General features: G+C 47.1%; 1 protein-coding gene across 2 annotated transcripts; it reads right to left on the minus strand.

Annotated features, from left to right (window-relative positions):
- Window positions 1-3274: 3274 nt before the first annotated feature.
- Fzd4 (frizzled class receptor 4) lies at window positions 3275-11987 on the minus strand. 2 transcript variants are annotated; one of them, XR_012908251.1, is made up of 3 exons: window positions 11392-11987; window positions 5593-9317; window positions 3275-5557 (listed from the first exon to the last, which is right to left on the minus strand). XR_012908251.1 is itself a non-coding variant. In XM_075952404.1 (2 exons), the coding sequence occupies exons 1-2, from the start codon at window positions 11671-11673 to the stop codon at window positions 7989-7991; spliced, it is 1611 nt and encodes a 536-aa protein (XP_075808519.1). In that variant the 5' UTR covers window positions 11674-11987; the 3' UTR covers window positions 3275-7988. The 2 variants fall into 2 exon arrangements, 1 of the variants encoding a protein (XP_075808519.1); XM_075952404.1 differs by having other exon boundaries at window positions 3275-9317.
- Between the last annotated feature and the right edge of the window lie 7505 nt (window positions 11988-19492).

Consider the following 19492-nt stretch of genomic DNA (forward strand, 5'->3'; position numbering starts at 1 on the left):
CAGACAAGGGGAGAGGCACACCCATCCATCCCTACATACATTCATACATGCAGTGCATGCATAGGCCAGGAGGTGAGGGGGAAACTAGGTCTGGCTTTCTCTGTGACTTATCGTTCTATCATGCGGTTCATACCCTGGCCACTTACCGCACAGCAAATGGAACGATACCATCCTCAGGCCTTCCAGGAAATTTGGCTACCCAATCACTTACTCTCTCATTAGAAAGGTAGCCTAGCCAGAAGAATAAACACATTCCTGGGTGCCAACAGGATTGGATGTGAGGGAAGCCAAAATCTCCTATGCTACGCAACTGCTCTTTGGCTGGCCTTAAGCTGGTTGTTTGGAGAAACTGCAGCCTCTGTAGGGACGAGAACAGGAATGGCTCCAGAAAGGTAACCTTTGGAAACAAAAACCTAATCTGTCAGGATTAGTAAACACCAGAGGCAAACACAGCCTTTTCTGCTCTTCCTCCTCCCTCTCCGTCTAGCAGAAATCCCTATGGGAAAGAGAGACTTGGGTGTGACACCTGGCTCAGAGAGACCTCCGGTTGCCAGCAGTGGAGGCTTCCAGAAGTGCACACCCTCCTTCCCAAGGCCCTTCTTGACTCTACTCCCCTTGCCATTTTTCATAGCCACTGTCACCTCCTTCCCTCCCAGAAATCCTGGCCCCTTTCTCTTTGTATTATCTCTGTAAGGTTCAATAATTTTGCCCTCTTTCGAGTTGTGTTCTCAGTTCTGTAGATGCCATGCTTAAGCATCGTGGCAGAATTTATTGTCTTTTCTCTTCTCCCCTCACCCAAACTAATAGTCCTCAGAGGAAGAGTGTAAAACTTCCCTCTCAGTGGTGACAGAAATCCTGGGCGGGGGGGTGTGGGGGAGGCTGATGGAAATCACACAATGCATGGGCAGTGGAATGAAATACATTCTATTTTGTCAGAATCAACATCTGTGGGAATTTTAAGTCAGAGTCTTTTGCCATGAAGGGCCACTGATCAATTGCGCCATGGATATCATAATCTTAGGATGAAAGGGTCTAAAGGAAGAGGGCAGGGCTTTTTAGGAACCTCTGGTCCATTTTGAAGCCGTTTGGACTAAACCTTTTCGAGGCCAGCACATTTGCAGAGCACTGGGTAGGTCCTCTGAATCCCACCGGTGCAGCCGCTGAGAGGGGGAAAACTGAGAGGGCTGAGCCCTTCTCCCAGTGCAGTTTATTTCTGGGCACAGAACCTCCAAAAACAGGAGGCCAAGGCTGACCTCTTTGGTCAAGAGTCAGCTCAACTTTAAAATTATGATCGTGTGTGAAGGCTAAAATGGGAAAGGAAAAACTTGGTTCTCAGCACAGAAATGCTGAAAAACCCTTAGCCTGCATTCCAGTTAGGGTCTTGCCCTGCCCCCCGCACATAGATCTCCCTTTGGGGGTAGGTGGGTAGGAGACCAGCCAAATTTGTTTCAAACTGGCTGAGTGTCAGGGATCATGGAGTTGACCCTAGAGGTGTCCAGTTTGTGGATAAAACTATTGACTGTAGCGATTATGTTTTATTAACCCTAAAAAAACAGGACCTCGTGAGCAGGACTCATTGAGAGGGAGGCCTGCCAGTCTTCACTTAGACTCAGTGAACCTTGTGAATTGATGAAATGGACAGAGTTTAAGGATGGAGTTTGTTCAGGTCCCGAAGGGTCTTCATAACAAGTGATCTTTACTGGCAAGTCAAAAGAGCAGCAACTCATTCTCAGACAGCTCTGGAAACAAGAAACCTGAATCCAATAATGATTCTTTCTGCAAACTCGTAGAATTCTTCATGACTTTCTCTTTCTTGTTCAGGAGATTTCTAGCAAGCTTTAATATTTTTTTCCTTGGCCTATTAACTACAGAACTTCAAACTCTTAAGCATGTGACATTTCCCTCTGTCTGTGTCTACACGAACCATTATTTGATAGATAACAGTTATAGGGTTAAAGAAGACCCCAATGTAATATGAGTTCACTTTAATTTGATTACATCTACCAAGACCCCCTTTCCAAATAAGGTGACATGCACAGATATCCAGGATTAGGACTTCAACACATATTTTGAAGGATCACAATACAACCCACGGGAATGTAAAATGAGACCAAAATTCGATGTAGGAGGAAAACAAAATCCCAAGGTTGACATGATACGATCTGGCTTTCCATCTGTCCCACTGGGATACTCTCACCCTCTAAAGTCTTGGCTTCTCTCTGCAAGCAAAGCTTGCCCTACTTACTTCAGAAACGCACTGAGACTAAAACAAAATCGCACACGGTATTTTCTATTGGAAAATGTTTCTGCAAGTGCAAAGGATTATTATGAATTCATTCCAGATTGTGTTGACTTTCCCTTAACTTCGTAACTACTTAATGAGTAGGTAATGGAATAAGAAACACAGCCTGACTTCCCAGGAAGAGAATTTAAATTACATGCCTCCCTGCATTTGGGTTTGAGATAAAATTATAACAGAAATCTGCAGATAAGGCGACTAGTATTGCAAATCCTTGGACAGAGCTTTTTATTCACTCCCAAGCAGGGTGGTACTCAAATGCAGTTAAAAGGTGGCAAGCATTTAAAGCATTCAAATCAAGAGGGACAATCTCAGCCATGACATCAGCTGATATCTGCATTGGCTGTGGCTCGCCTGTTCTCTGGGTGGTCCATATTACTGGATCTGATGATAATGTCCTGATGGGTTTTATTTTGCAGTGCTGGGTATAAAACCCAGAGCCTCACACAAGCTGGGCAAGTACTCCACCGTTGAACTACATCTCACCTCTAACGCTAACATAGTTACTTTGTCCAGTGACTTCTCTGGATATAGTGACAGAGACCACCCAACTTAGAAAATCAGCCCAAGATGGCTTTTTTTTTTCCCCACCAGAAGGATGGGATATACATAAAACAGAACCATTGTGTAAGAGGCTTGGAGCTCCAGCAGCAAGAAGAAATCTGTTTTCAGGCCACTGGACTAAACTTCAAAGGAAAAGATGGCCACCCTTGGAAATACCGAGAGGGGGATGATATCATTGGGGTAATGGCTTGAGAACTTTAGCCACAACCCAAGCATCACGTGATCTGCTTGCTTGCCCTGACTTTAGATTGTAAGGGTTTGACGACCCAGGAGAAATCCCACAGGGAAAAAAATTAGCCAGCAGAGTATTTCTTAATTTACCGAACAAAGTGATGCTTCCCTTTCTCAGTGCTGGGAATGTATGCTTCCCAGGACTGTCACAGACCTTCAAGACACACCGGAGCACACACACCAGTTAATAAACAAAACTTTATTTTCCTTTGATACAAAAATTAAATAGCAAGTTTTTTTTAATACAGTGATAAATTAGAGATTTACAGTACAGACATTAATGCAGACACACTTTTGTACATCCTTACAAGGAGGGTCTATTTCCTTTGAGATTCAGCAATCTATTCAGGGCGTGTTGAGCAGGGTTTGCCTGGTACCTCGATATCAAGCATTTGAATGGCCCCAGGTTGTCTCCAGGTTCCTGGAGCTGTTAAGAGGCATGAGGATCCAAGAAAACGCCAGAGAGCAACTAGCCAGACTGCTGCACAGAAGAGCTCTAACCGTATTTTATCTTCCTGAAGAGTGGGATTGTCACTTAGTTTATATTTCTTATGAAGAGCTCAAGGGGCCTTCATCCTTGGGCCTTCTAAAGCCTCACACCATCTCTGTGAGGTAGAAGAGCCTCAGAGCCACCCAGATGCCCACTAGGAAAGCTCTAGAAGGCAACTTAGCTCTCCCTATGCCCAGAGTCAAGTCAGGCCCTTAGTCTATTACACTTCCAGGGTTTTGGAACGTGCACAACTTGGGAGGGAGGACATTTTTTAGAGGGTGAAGAGCTCCCCTTATCCCCTTCTGGGATAACATTAGCTGGACGTTCCGGGAGATGAGGAAGGCACAGAGCCTCAGAGGATGCCGCTCACAGGGGATTCCAAAAAGACTCTACCAACTGCCTGGGTGAATCCCAGGAACTGGCTGCTGCAAAGAGGCAAATAAGGCAAGTAAGGAACAAAAAGAAGTAAGCATCAGGGCAAATGTGCTTACCAGGTGAAGAGGTGGGGTGGGGCTGGGGGTTGGGTGCATGGCAATGGGCAGGAACAGAGAGCTCTATCCCGGCGCCAGAGAAGCAGAATCTGTTACTTTGTTACTTGGGGCTTCAGTATGTGATCCTTTGTAAAAGCAAAATGCTCTCTCAGGAGTTTCGAGGTCTTTGACATCGCCATGAAGAGAAGATGATATCCGGGTCCTTTGTCAGACATACCGCAAACCCGGACAGGGACTCTGACGTCAAATACAACAAAAGAACAAAGAGCATGGGCCAAGTCTGGGGACTCGTCATGACTGGCAGGAATGGCAGCTCTCTCCGATGCCCTCCGTCACAGGATGGAATTAACACACTAAGCAGTTCCTGCTGGAGTCTGTGCCCTCTTAGTCTCCCTTCCTAACTGTTGCTATGGGCACCTTAGCAGACATGTCACGCTGGTGAAACCTCTTTCAGCTGCGCCTGCTCTTTCAGGACGGAGGATGCCAAGCCCATCTTGGTGTCCCATGACCCAACTTTGCACCCACTTCCGAAGACACTTAATTCTGCGAGCAAAGGGCTGGAGATGTCAGATAGGGCCAGGACAGTTCAGGATCTGATAAGGGGATGTCTCTGGTTCTAGGTTTAGGGAGTACAAGTGATTGAGTGACGGAAAAGAGAAAGCAAGGGGGACATCTCAGGAAACAGTGTAACCTTTCCCTTGTTTCAGGCCTCTGGGCCCTGTGCCAGCTCAGAAGCCATCTCAGCAACCAGGAAATGGGTCACCACAAAGGAAGAAAGATATGATCAGCCGAGTAGTTCAACCAGGCGGTTCTGGCCACTTCTACCCTAGACAAGCGGTCCTCTGCCCTAAGGTTTGGCTTTTATGATGCAAAGACCAAAGAGTTTATCAAAGAAAAGGTTGGGCAAAGGTACCCTGAGCTATGCTTAATAGAATATCTGGAAGCTTGCAGGCTTTTCTTGAAAATTACAGTCACACGTACTCGTTCTAGGGCTCAGAGAAAGGAAGGAAACCCAACTTGCCCCTCAGCAAGCTGCTGTCCTCAAATACACCTACAGAAGTCCCGTGGAACACTAAGTCCTGACCCTCCTTTGCCCAAGGCCACAGTAGGTGCTGGTGCTCAGACCCTGGGGCCTACTCTGATTGTCCTGGGGAGTTTATATGGAGATTGCCATGAAGCAAAACTGATGCATTCTGTTGTTAATGTAGAAGGAATTCTGGGAGAGGTAGAGAGACCTGGGAAGAGGCCTGCGAGAGGAGCTAGCAGAAAAACACGATGATGAAGTGGAAAAGTGGCTTGAAGGGTGTTGGTAAGGGACTCCTCAGCCACCAGGTCCTTCTCCTGGAAACTGGGAACATTCTGAATCACCTGGAACATGAACGGGAAGGCCTAACATCACCATGGCATTGCTAAGACAACTAAAGCAGTCTGGAGTGACAAGCCCCTCTGCTCAAGCAGAACTTGCCCTGGAAGGGCAAGTGACTGGGGGGGGGGGGGCAGACAAACTGTCAGGACACTAGCTCCAGAATTCAGAATGCAGGTGGCTTGCTGTTGCCATAGCTGTTGTTGACACCTGCATACTACCTAGTTCTTGCCCCGTCCTTTGGAGGGCGCTGTCTTGGTCCCACCATCGCTGAAGTATTGCAAAGAGAACGACACACAAAGCCTCCACGGCAAAGGCAGTCAGCCCTGGCCTGGTCCTCCATCCCTTTCCTGGGCCAGAGTCACTGCACAAGTCCCAAGACACCACAGCAGAGCGTGAGTAAGGGCAGAATCTGCCCTTGGGTGCACACTCCAGGGCCCTGTGCAGCTATGGGAACTGTCTGCAAGCAGCACGGGGTGTGGCCCCTCCACATTTCCTAGGCAGCTCACTCAGGAGTTCAACTGGCCCTTCCAGGGATCAGTTCTCATTCTCCTGGAGCCTCATGCCCTGGTCCAGCCTAGGCACTTAGATTGTGCAAATCATCAGGGGCCACCCAGAACCATGGAGGTTTCTACCACACAAGCTCCAGCTCTCTTTTCTGAACACACATTGGGCCTTACATGCATCTTGATCACAGACACCTTGCAAAATCAAAGGGTATGGGGGAGACAATGTCAAGTCATAGACAGAAAGCTCAAACCCAAAACAAACAAACAAACAAACAGAAACCAAAAAACAAACAAAAAATCCTCAATTTTTAAAACTTTCTATTTCCAGAATTTGATCACTTATTTGATTTGGAGTCTGGGAAATGTCTCTCCGCGAAGTATGATTGGGAAAACACGAAGATTTTTTTATTAAAAGGACAAAGCTTGAATCAGCCAAAAACTGCAGTTGCTGAAGCAGATAGGTATGAAACACGAGGAGAGCGACCTGTGACATGTACAACAGTTTGTCCCAGAGATCTGGTGATTAAAAGGCCTAAGGCAGGTTAAGAAAAAGGCCAGCTACAATTGTAAAGACACTGCAACTTTTGATAGGTTGTTAGCGGGTACCCCCTTGTGAGGGACTTAAAGCATAAATTTTAAAAGCTTTGGATATCCCAGCAAAGGCAATTAAGACCCGTGCTGCTGTTAGACCTTGCAGCTCAGTTCATACGGTCTATACCATATCCCTTGCTAACCAATCCAGCTTCTGGCTGGCACTCTGGAGATTCATTAGGTACCATTCATTAGGTTCCAGGCCACACCGGCTCTAATGAAATCTTATAAGGAGCCTGTGCCAATTACTAAGGAACAATTATGCACCCGGTATTTAGATCTGCTGTCCTTAGTTGCCTTTGCAAAGCTGAATAAGTCTCCATTGTGGTAAGTAGACCCAACTCCGATAACATTCTTATGCTACAGGGGAGAAAGGCACTATCGCACTACAAATGTAAGCTGACCATAGTTTTAAAGTCAATTGAGTATACTATGTCATGGTCCAAGAATGTGCTCTTAATTGTAATTGACACACACAAATTACACAGTTAATCTGTGTGAATGCAGAGTTGCCAAGAAATTTAACATTTCAGTTCTTCCAGACTGGCGTCTGCCTAGATGCAATCACACGAACTAAAATATTTCAAGTCCCAATTGCTTAGCATTACTTAACGCAATGGGTCTCTGGGGTCGGGAAGGGAAGTCAACTTAGTAAATCTCGTTTTCTTCTGAGTTAAGTGATTGTCAGAAAGTGAATCACCCTTCCTTCCCCCTCATTAGGCATGCTGCAGTGCAAAAAAATTCCTATAAAAATAATTTTTTTTGAGTCATTAGTGTAAAGTGAAGAAAAGAGCGAGGGGCTGCCTAGAATAGGGATGCTGAAATTTAAGAGAGATCGAGAGAGAAAAAATCCATTGGATACCTACGTGTGTTAGTACAGTACTTTTGTTTGTTCAAACAATTCTGTTTTACGACAAAGGCACTGAAGGATTTTGACACCACCTCTTGGGAGTGCGCTCCAGAGTTCCAAACAGCCGACCATGTAGGCCACGCGATGTTTATGTTAGACCAGCCAAACTATCAAACCCTGCAACACGTCTCCCACCCCAGTGTTTCCAGTGTTTATAGATCACTTGGCTATCTGAAAGACCTAGTTACTATTTAAAATTTAAGAGTTTTTAAAAAAAATTAATCTTTCTCCCTGCGAGTTCTCAACTCACAGCTGAAATCCCACCCAGTAGGGGTAAACAGGGAACCTAAGCAGGACCTCAGCGCTCTGAGCTGCGACCTGCTAAAGGGATCAACATTTTGATTTTTCACAGCTTTGAAAGCCTCTCACTGGCTTCCCATCTTAGATCTGTCTGCAGTGGAACCATCGCTTTTATGAGGCTGGGTGTGGTGAGGGGTGCTGGGCCGACAGTGGGGGTGCTAACGTGTTTCTAGTTCATTCAAACTGAGATTCACCGCGTAATTCCCTCCAACATAAGGAAAGCGTAGAAGCTGGCTAGTCTTAGACCACGGTCTCATTGCCTTTGCCCGGCTTCACCCAACCGTTCCCCCTCTTCTCTCTCTTTACCTTCCCAGAATTCACCAATCGGTTGGAACATTTTTGCCATGTGTGAAGGGTTTTGGCCGACCAAATCCACATGCCTGAAGTGATGCCCACGAGCAAAGACATAAAAATTTTCAACATTTCAACAGCCATATTAGAGTCATCTGCAGAATACCGAAAGAGCGTCCAGTTAGAGATTTCATAGAAGTAACAGGCAATCACGCATGTGGCAGGAACTGTGTACAGGACGGAGAAAACCCCGATCTTGACCATTAACCTTTCCAACTTGTCGGTCTTTGTCCCATCTTTTTGAAGATTCGACCGAATTTTGAATAAGGCCACCAAACCCGCTGCAATGAACAGAGTTCCTATCACCAAATAAGTAAAAAGCGGAGCCACCACGAAGCCAGTGAGGGCGTCTAGGTTTTGGTTCCCAACATAGCACAGGCCAGTCAGTTCATCAGCATCCACTAGTCTCATAATCAAGATGACAATGGTTTTCACGGCAGGGATCGCCCAGGCTGCGATGTGGAAATAAGAACTGTGCATCTCAATGGCTTCGTGACCCCACTTGAGTCCTGCTGCCAAAAACCAAGTGAGTGTCAGAATAACCCACCAAATGGAACTGGCCATTCCAAAAAAGTACATCAGCAAGAAAATTATTGCACATCCTGTGTTCTTAAGGCCTTCTTGGATGAGAACAGGTTCTGCCGCCTCTTCAAAATCACAGGATATCCTTTCCCGGCCTACAGTCAGCCGAACAATATAAGCAATGCTATAAATATTATAGCACATACTGAGAAATATGATGGGGCGCTCAGGGTAAGAAAACCTGGACGAATCGATCAGGAAGGTCAGCACGGTGAAGGTGGTAGAGATGAAACAGAGGCTGGCCCACACCGCCATCCAAATGTCCGTAAACTCCTTGGCTGAGCGGCTGTACAAGCCAGCATCGTAGCCACATTTGAGAACGCAGGTCAGGCTTCTTTTCACCCAGATGTACTGATCGGAATTGGTTCCCACGGAGTGGCACTCTTCTCCCGGCTGGATGGGGGTTTTGTGAGGTAAGGGCACCTCTTCATCGCCAGGTCCTTCCATGCACATATGGTTGTGGTCATTCTGGGGTGGGAACTTGCTGCAGTTCAGGCTATCCGGCCAGGCAAAACCAAATTCTTTCAGGACGGGTTCGCATCGCCTCTTGACGGAGAGACACATGCCACCGCACGGGCCAATGGGGATGTTGATCTTCTCCGTGCACATTGGCACATAAACCGAACAAAGGAAGAACTGGGAAAGTAATGACACGAACAAAAAAAAAAAAAAACAATGAGTGGCGGAGGGGTTGACCAAAAGCAGAAAGCTGAGCGACCGCTTCCAGACAATATCTAAGCCAGCCTACTGGGAATATGTCTGTTTACTCTGACCTGAAACACCGGTGCCTAATAATCCATCACTTTTACAGTTTCCTTAGATGGGCTCTAGTAATCCTTTTCAGAGGAACACAGATGGATTTAGATAAGTAAGAAATGTATGAAGAATCACATAATCTTTTTCACATAAAGCTTATGAAAATAAACTTTTAAAAACTGACTTCCAATATCCCTCTCCTTCGAGCTACCATCTGAAAGATCAAAAGAGTCTATTAAAGTGACTTGGTCACTTAGGTGATGGGTGCTTGACCTTTATCTTCATTTCTCTGTCACCTTAAAAATTAATGTTAACAAAGTGTAGCTCCCATCACCATTCTAGTTTTTCCTAATTTCCATTTTAATTTTCAAAAGCCAATCCCATATTTAAATAGAAAATGCACTAATCTGAGACTCGGTTAGACTCAAGGAGGAGCTATGAGTTGGGGGAGGGGTCTCTGGTCTCCAGGGATTCGTTTGGCTAGCATTTCCGCAATGAATAACAATGAAGCACAATAGGAAGATGTAAATGCTAAGCCCCTGAGATTGTAATACCAGCAGGCGGGAGTCCAGTTGCTGCCCTCAATTCCTCCAGCACTGATAAACAGTCTCCTTGGCTCCTTACAGATGTTGTCTATGAAGTCTAGAGTTACAAGTAACTATTTTCCAGCATGTAAAGGGATCCAGTCTTGTCTTTCAAAACAGCTTGGCTGCTTCCCCAGGATACATGTAATTAAAAATATATATCCCTGTGAAAACTGTTTCTCCAACAAAATTGCCACTGATGTCAGCTATGCCCTGTTTCCAAACGCAGAGGAGAGGGTTATTTTTTAAGCTTTTATAATCCAGTTTTGAAGTCCTGAAACTTCCACAAGGATATTTCACCAGCAACAGGTTTAACCCCCACCATCTTCCTCAACCACAACCCAGCTTTTAAAGTGACCTATGTAAAAACACGAGCTGGGAAGTAAACTGTCTCCGTATCTCTCTACAGCCAGAACTACAAAGTTCTTGAGGTTTCAGTCTGAACAGCTCTAACCTCTATTATTTTTCTTTTACCAGCTGCCCTCTTTTCTAGTTTTATTAAAGTCACTTGGCCTCACCAACCAAAATATGAGCAGTGTTAAGTTTTAAAAACTTCATTCCAATCCACCTCCCCATTGAGCTGGCTGCGTATGCGAAAATATAATCACACTGTATATGCAAATTACTTTTCACCTATTGTTGTGGGAAGGATTTCTATATCATTACACATATGTAAGTTTGAACATTTTAATGACTGCCCCCGCCCCCCAAAGGGTGGGGAGAAAAAGAAGTTCTTTAGATAGGCAAACTATCCACCTGGAGCTGTTCCAGTCCCTTAAAAAACTAAACCTGCCTCCAACCCTAAGGATAAGAAAGAACTCAAGCCAGCTCTCTCCTGTGTGACCTCTGAAGAGCGCTGGGTGATGGCGGGGGCACTCTACAGAAAACAGGCGGAGATGTTTGATTTGGTAACCTACACTCAAAAATACAGGGAGAAAGGAGGTCGGTGAGTGACCTGGAAGGGCGAAGTTCTGTCTCCTTATCACTCCTTCCAAGTTTTAGGTGCAACCGGCTGCCCTGCCAGGACTCGCCCACTAAGCAGCGGCTGCCGGAATCCTTGGCAAAGATAACCCTCAGCTCCACTGGGGTTAGGGGCTTGGCCAGACATGGGCAGGGGAGAAAAACGGAAGGGCGGGGTGTAAGAATGGGTTCTTTCGCGGGCCAGATGACTTACACAACGTTTTGGCTTCCAGTCTCCAAGAGGGACAGAAAAGTGGGGGGTGGGGTGCGGGCTGGAAATCACTTTTCCAGGAGTTGTACCCTCAAGTTAGGAAGGGAGCAGGGGGCTCGATCTGTCAGAGATTCTAAGGAAGGAGTTTGGGAGTCCCTGTCTGCCGGGTCCCTCCAGGGGTGGGGGTAGGGGCGCCCACCTGCAGCTGGCTGGAGCAGCCGTACTGGATGAGCGGCGTGAAAGTTGTCAGCTGCAGCTCGGCGTCCGTCTGCAGCTCGTGTCCCACCAGGTTGGGCATCTTGGTCACGTTGTAGCCGAGGTTCTGGCACATGGCGATGCGGATGGGGTCGCAGCGCCTCTCCTCCTCGTCCCCGAAGCCCAGTGCCGGCCGCAGGAGCAGGAGCAACTGCAGCAGCAGCAGCCCCAGCCTGACGCCTCCAGGCGCCCCCGGGACCCTCGGCCCTGTGCCCCGCCAGGCCATGGCCAGAGCCGCGGGCAGCAGCGGCGGGGGCTGCTCCAGCAAACACCCCCAGTTTGCACGGGGGCGCCGGTGGCCGCGCTGCTCCCAGCTCCGGATAGGGAGTCCGGTAAGGCGCCAAGGGCGACGAGGGGGCAGCGGCCGCCTCTCCAGAAGCTGGACGAGACTGTGAGTGGTATCAGACCCCCGGAGCCGGGGCAGAGAGACGGACTACTAGGGTCATGGCTGCAGGCGGCGATCCCAGAACCCGGCGCCGGCCGAGTCCGGCTTTCTCGGCGAAGCCCGCCTGCACTCTACACCGCGCTGCTCTCACCGCCTCAGCGCTCCGCGGCGCTGGAGGTTCGCAGGGCAGGGGCGGGGCGGGGCGGGACGGACAACGTGATTGTCCAATAAGAGGCCGTGTTGGGCAGAGGGGGCGGGAAGGGGCGGGGTCTCTCTCCCGCTGAAAGGGTCAGGCCCCGGCCGGCAGCCTGATCCTCCCTTCCCTGACTCGCTCCGGAGCCGCCCCGCCCCGCCCCGCTTGGCTTCCAGGCGCTTGGCGTCCTCCCACCCCGATCCGTCGCACCCCGCAGCCAGGCGTCGATTGGAGCCCTGCGGCTCCTGCCCAGCCAACGTGCCCTCCTCTCTCAGGTGAGAAGTGCTCCTGCATCGATGTCCCGTTCATGTCTGTCCCCTTCCAGATGTCCACTCCAGTCCCTTGGTCACCTCTATATCAAGCAAAATAATGAACACAAAGAACACGACTTTTAGGATTTACACAGAGGGTGACTTTAAATCCTCGCTGTGTGACCTTGAGCAAATTGCCCAACCTCTCAGCGTCAGGTTCCTCACCCGTAAAGTGACTTGGGAGGATTAGCGATAAAGCTTGAAATGCTTAGAGCTGGTGCCTGGTACAGCGCGAGTTCGCAGCAATTTTCACCCCCAGCCTGTGGGGCTGGCGCCCGGCCCCCCGGCCCCGCCCCGCGCTCGGCGCGACCTGCGCCCGAGAGCAGCCCGGTGGGGGAGGCGCCCCGGAGCAGCCGAGCAGCCGACGGGCTCGCGCTCCGATTTCCTCACCGTACGAAATGAAATTCCACAGGGGGATTCGAAAGGAAATGAGGCCGGGACGCTCCGTGCTTCTCGGCCCGCCGCCCTTCCTGTCTCGGGGACACGGTTTCTAAATAAGGTTGGGAGGGTGAGAGCGCGGGAGGGAAGAGGCTTGACCTGTGCACCCGAGGCGAGGAAGGCGCACAAGCCACAGGGACGCCCCCTCCCAGACCTGGGGCACCCTTCCTCTGCATCCTGCACTCCTTTCGTCCCCATTCTCGCACTGCATGGAGCTCTGGGGTTCGGCAGACCTTTCCACTTGGGTTCCAATCCAGCTTCTCTCTTTTTCACCCACAAAGGGCTTTGTGTTGGTTCACCCTCTTTCTGCTTCCTTCGGCCAGTGGTACGTTCAGCAGGTGATTTCCTAAACTTTTTGCTTGTTAGTTGATTGGTCAAACTAATAGGAGCTCCAAACTCCTATTTGGCAGGCCAACTTGTGAGTGAAGTCTATGTTCTTCTGTCTCAAAGTGGTTCTCAATACACGAGGTAACCTCTGCAGTGTAAATCACCTAGCACGGTGGCTCTTGAATAACACAGAGTAACTCAGGTATCTTTTGTTGTTGTTGTTGTTAACCGGAACAGTTCCTGACAGTCAGGTTATGACTACTCAGGCTTGCCAGTCTCATTTTAAATACACCTCCGGCAGCCCAGGTTTGAGGGTATGGCTAATCAGTGGACGGAATCCTACCCCTTCTTCACATCTGTTTGCCTAAGCACTCCAGTGTTTTCCCTGGAGCTGTGTGTGGCTTCCCAGTTCAGCCGATCCTCTGGCACACAGCTGAGGTAAGGTATAAACTGGAAGGATACATGCACTCATATTTTATATTTTTAGTTTTCTTATGTTCGCTGGACCCGTTTGAGGGATAAGAATGGAATCAGCTGGTTTTGGCATTTGGCTCTGTGTCTGGAAATGTCGGGGACATCAAAGCTGTATCGTCCCAAACCATTGTCATAACCTCCTGGTAAAGGAAATTTATTGACCCCTTAAGTAGACTGGGAAACTGAGTCTGGAACCAAAGCAATACTTAGGAATAATAGGACTAACCAAATCAGGGCCCAGTCTTTTAAAGATGGAGGGCAAGATTACTCTCCAGGAGTTCAGGACCGGGTTGAGTCCTCTGCTTGTGTCAAAGATCACAAACTTACACGGATGCATACATGATATGGTGAACACAGCAGTGGCTTAGTCACTATGTGAGAGAAGCAAATCAGATGAATAGATGAAATGAATCCACAATCCCTGTCCTCTAGGATCACATACGAGACAAGCAGAGCAGACTCAGTGTGGTAAGCACCCCGAAAACTGTGAGCACATTGGAGGGAGAGGTAGCTGAGTCTGGAGAAGGTACTCGAAGAGATAACCCGCGAGACCGTGAGCTGCTTCTCAAAGTGAGCTTGGTATACGGCTGGTACTTCTCCTAGAGCAGGGTGCATGTGTGGTTGACTTTAGGAAGGAGGAGGAGGAATCTGTCACTCAAAGAGCATCTGGCACATAGACGGGACATCATTTGTGTTGGCTGAGGGGGTACTATAATCAAATCAGGAACAGATTTCATAAAAACCTTATTCTGCACCAGTGTTCATTATACTCCCGATTGTATTTAATGCTCATAATCCCCTGAGAAAGCATGTTCAGAGAGGTCAAACAATCTGCCTAAGGTGCCTTACTATATAGTAGAGGAGGACTCAGGCTCATTCATGGTAGTCTAATCTTTATGTCCATGTTCCTACTCTCAGAGAAAACGGCTTAATTCTCAGCCTTAGCTCGCATTAAGCCTTTTCTCTCCGGGAGTCCTGACCTTTTCTAGCCTGGAACTCTTCCTCAAGCCAGTTTGAAGCATCTTGTCTCCGGTTAGAACTCACGAAGAAGCCCTTTCCCCATCAGAGACTTTTCCTGTCAACAGCTTTTCTTTCTAGCCAGGCTATTACTCATCACAGGTATTTTCCAAAAAAGAAAGCCAGGGGAATCACATTTCAGTCTGAATGTGGAGAGAAAACAAAGGCCAGGACTTCAGGCTAAGTCGGAATGGCCCCTTGGCCTCCCTTTGGTGGAGTTGTTCACACGGTCCACAACTGCCCCTGGTACCAAATACAGCATGCTTGTCTTTGTTACAGAGACTACTTCTCGGATGGATCCAGGCAGAGGGATATCAGGCAGCGACAGGCACAGTGTATCTGAGAGGGAAAGATAGAGACACGTGAATGAACCTTCAGTTACCCTAACATACAGGTCACCCGCCCCTAATGGCTTTGTCCCAAGGGCTGGGCAATTTTTCTCGGTTCAGCCTTCTAGCTTTTAGGATGCAAACCCTTTGGAGCTGCCACAAATGTGACTTCTGCAGTGGCCAGGCAGTTGGAGAACTCTGCACTTGTATCTGTTGAGAGGCTGGGATCCGGTGAACTCCTGGAATGTGTTAAGTTTGCAGTGGGACATTTCTGCTATATTCGTGTAACGGCGCCCAAGTTAAAGGTTGCCTCTGAAGGGCAGCAGTTAGGGTAAATTCCACCACCTAAGGGGCTGGGTGCAGTAAACACGCTTCCCCTCCGAAGGGAAACCTCTTATTTGTAGTTCTTTGCTAACCCAATTAAATGTTGAAGTGGTCACCCCAGAGCCTGCTTTTTATTTCCTGAGAAACAATCCGAACTAATCCATATTCAGTAGCTTCTAAGAAAAGTCTTATTCCAACCACTCAAGAAGAAACCAGCTTCTTTGAATCTAGACAGAACGTTTAGAAATCACAAGGAGCCGTCTTGATAGAAAATGCAAGAGCGCGATTCATTATTACTCTGATTGGTTTGGGAGGGAAAATTCACTGGGATTAATACCCGGACCTATTGGGAATTTACCGTGGAGCCTCAGTACCACAGGGAGACACCAAGCCACATCCTATTGACTTACAAGTATCTTGGGCACTATGCCTACACTCAAACTAGGTATAAAACAGAAACATGTCTGCTGTGTCAGGTAGGAGAGAACAGTAATCTCACTCCAAGCGAAGCAAATGGAAGTCCTAAGAGACTGAGTAAGAGCTATTAAATGGCAGAGTCAAAGTCCCTTCTTAGTCCCTTGTGCTACTGGTCTGCACGGAACTGTTACCCAGAGCTCTTGTCAAAGAACCAACCAACTCCTGTTTCATCAACCATATTTTCAGCAAGCGTGATAAGAAAGATTGGGCATTGTTACTTATCAGTGCTGATGATACATTGTGCAGATAAGCAGCCAAGAACAAGTCTGTGGGAGGCTAAAATGAATGAAAATGCTCTGTATGCCCCCAAGGCTCATCTCATTGTCGGAGTCAAATTCATGGTGTTAGCTCCTATTTAGTGACGGGTTGCTGTCATCCGAGCTGGGTACATAGATAAGGTAGGTAGACATAAGTAAGTACACATACATTAGATGGTCCTTACCTTTAAGGAGTTTACAGGTCACAATCACATGAGATAAAAGAGAAGCACATTTCGTTCTTTGAGACAGGTTTTCTCTGGATGTCACGAACTCACTCTGTGCACTAGGCTAGCCTCAAACACATAGAGATGCACCTGGCTCTGCCTCCCGGTGATGGGATCAAAGGCGTGCGTCACCACTGCTGCCTACCTAGAGAAACACATTGCCCTATGTTTAGTGTTTTCTCATGACCTCCCTTAGCTCCATCCATGCCCATTGTCATACACAAAATTCTGTATTATAAGCTTAAAGGTCGTTTACTTGGTTTCCTTCACTAACCTTTGAGGTCAGAGCCAGTGTCATGTTCTCCACTGTGCACATGAACAGTTTAGGAAAACATTGCCTGATCCATAGAAGGGACTCAATAATTTTTGACTAAATATAAAAAACACCAAAATGCAATCAATTAGGTTCTGTACTTCCCATAAGTCAACCATGATTCATAGTGTTCAACTTTCTCTTGGAGTCAAATGTTTGACAATCATTTATCTTCCTTTTATATTTTACTGTGCCTGTTCTTAAACACCTTAAGATGTACCAGTCTTTGGACTGGAACTAGGGTTTAATTTAGAGGCAAATGGGTTTCTTTACTTCATGGATCAAACCCAAATATTTCTTAGTACCGTGCATGGTCCACTGAAATCATTGAGAGTCCCGTATCCCACAAGACAGAGCAAGGGTTTCAAACCAAGATGGTGTAAGTCAGGAGATGACTGCTTGGTAAAATTATAGAAAAATCAGAACGTGAGCTTAGCTTTGAGGAATGGCTAAGTTTCCAAGGGACCGAGGGGAGAAGGGAGGCAGCAAAATTGTCTCACGAGCAACATTTATTCTCCTTGATGGATTCAGATTAAACAAATAGGAGTAAAAATAACAGGCAGAGGGGTCACTAGCCAGTGTTGTATGAAACCACTCATATAAAGACCGAGGGCTTTGTATCCTCTGTCAAGGAAAGAGCAGGGACTGCTATGCCATGTGCCGTGGAAGCATAGTTACTTTTTTTCCCCCCATTATCTGAATCTGGAAGCTAAGTGTGCTGACACAATGTGTGTTGATGAAGAGTGGAGCTGTATAACTCTGAACTGTGTCAGTTTAGCTGAACTGGAAGGTTCTTCTGTGCACATGTGCATGAGTGTGTATGTGTGCGTGTATGCTGTGTGTGCACATACACACATGCATACATATGTACATACATTCATGTGTGTATGAAGGCCGGAGGTTGACATCTGTATCTTCCTCTATTGCCCTCGATCATTATCATACCACCACCACCACCACCACCACCACCACCATCATCATCATCATCATCGTCATCATCATTTGAGGTAGGGTCTCTCAGTGAACCTGGAGTCCACTGTTCAGGCCAGAGTAACTGCAGAGAGGTCTGCAACTCTTTCTGTCTCAGTTCTCCCCCCACGCCCTGCCAGTGCTATGGGTACCAGGATCTGAACTTAGGTCCCTATCATTGTACAGCAAACACAATACCGACTAAGTTGTCTCTCCTACCCACAGACTTGAACTGTCTTTCTGAGAATTTCCTCCCCTGTACCACCCCAGATTAATGAGGACCACAAGAGGAATTGGCACGAGATTGAGGTGAAAGAGAAGCAATAGCTTGGAGCTCTGAAAGTCAGATATAAGTGATCATACAGACACTGTCACTCACTTGCTGTCTCTCCCCTATTCGCATGCAGTAGGAGCTGGACCTGAAGTTCCTTCAGCTGCTGGTAAACCCACTTCTTCCAGTCACTTGCTTGACCAGGGTTGGAAGTGGTTAAACAGTTTATCACTGTACGTTCCATTTTGCCCTGCATTTTACACCTCACACCGAGCTTCCAGCCTTTCTTCCTCATTGCCAGCCCTAAACAGTCTTAGACGACTTCAAGAACAACATCAGGCATGGAGTATTCATAATAAACCCTTTATTCTTCCTCGCTCATATTGCCCCTGACTGGTCTATCTCGTAAAAAGATACGTTGAATGTTAGTACTTCGAAACTGCTCCTCAACCTGTAGGGAAGCTATAGAAAGCAAATAGGACTTGCCCACGTGGCATACAAATGAGCTATTGGACCAGTTTGCTAACTTGCGCCTTAGATCTTTGACCTAAGTATGTCTTAGGTCACACGTCTTCTTTGATGTTTGTATGGGGCCTACAATCAGCCTACTGTACCAGATTCTATTATCTGTAGCAAGCTTTTAATTGGCTGAGGCACTTATACGTAAAGTAAGTATTTTACATATGTTGTCTTATTTAATCCACACTATCCCCAGAATAGATATTAAATCTGACTGACTTCTCTCCAGCTCCAGCACTCTGGGCTGTCCAGCCTCCTTCTCCAGCTCTCTGGTTTTGCTGCTCATCAGTAATCCAGTCTCTGTACAAGAGGGAGCTTTTACATCAAACCCCACAGGCTGGGTTCCTTTTTGACTTAAAACTTCTGAGGTTTTTCTTCATCGCGACTGGAATACAATTTACCAGGCCAAGAAGACCAGTAGGAGCTCTCTCTTTTTGGTCATACTCGCTTCTTTTTTCTTTTCCACGTTAAACCATTGTGTCCATCTCTCTTCCTAAAGCGTTCTAAGCTAGTCCCTGGCTATCTTGTCTGCCTAAAATGTTCCTGTTATCCTCCGCATAGGAGATGTCATTGCCTCTGAGAGCTCTTCCCTGCACACTCATGTCCCACCCTTCCCTTTGACCATTACTCCTTAACCCTGCTTTACTTCCTTCAAAATTGTTCCTTTCCCTTTTCTCAAGAAACTTGCCTGAGTTGCTACAGTAAATGGCAGAAACAATATTCTTGCTCGGGTCCGTTTGGCTCTATGGGTGGTGTTTTATCCATCATAACTATCTTAAGCCTGTCTTTGCTTTATTTTCCCCTACAGGTCTTCTTTGCACTCAATAAATATATCGTAGGATTCTAGAACCAAACGGAACTTTTTATGATTAGCTATTACCTTGTAAAGTCATTATAGTACAGGTAACTGTTTAACAACTACTTATTGAGGCTTCGCGGTGTGTATTGCTAAGGTAATTTAAGATCACTCATAACATCCTAGGGATTTCCAGATACCTCGTTTTGTTTTTTTGTTTTTTTTTTCCCACCTGGTTTTGCTTCAGTAGCCCTTAAGTTTTCAATTTCAAGAATTTGAATGAAGCTGGATCCAGTGGTACTTGCCTATAACTGTAGTACTTCCTGAAGAGGCTGAGGTAGGGGGAGCTAGACTAAGGGAGACCCTGCTTCAGAACAAACAAAAGTGACTGGATTGTACATACCCCGTCTCGATTTTT

The sequence above is a fragment of the Microtus pennsylvanicus genome, chromosome 18, assembly GCF_037038515.1.
Source record: "Microtus pennsylvanicus isolate mMicPen1 chromosome 18, mMicPen1.hap1, whole genome shotgun sequence".
Taxonomy (NCBI): Eukaryota; Metazoa; Chordata; class Mammalia; order Rodentia; family Cricetidae; genus Microtus; species Microtus pennsylvanicus.

What these genes read in the sequence shown, in the direction of transcription:
- Fzd4 (XM_075952404.1), bottom strand. Translation starts at nt 11,673, where the DNA reads ATGGCCTGGCGGGGCACAGGGCCGAGGGTCCCGGGGGCGCCTGGAGGC. An exon ending in GCTGCTCCAGCCAGCTGCAG is followed by an intron (nt 9,318 to 11,391) that starts GTGGGCGCCCCT and finishes TTACTTTCCCAG; the next exon opens with TTCTTCCTTTGTTCGGTTTA.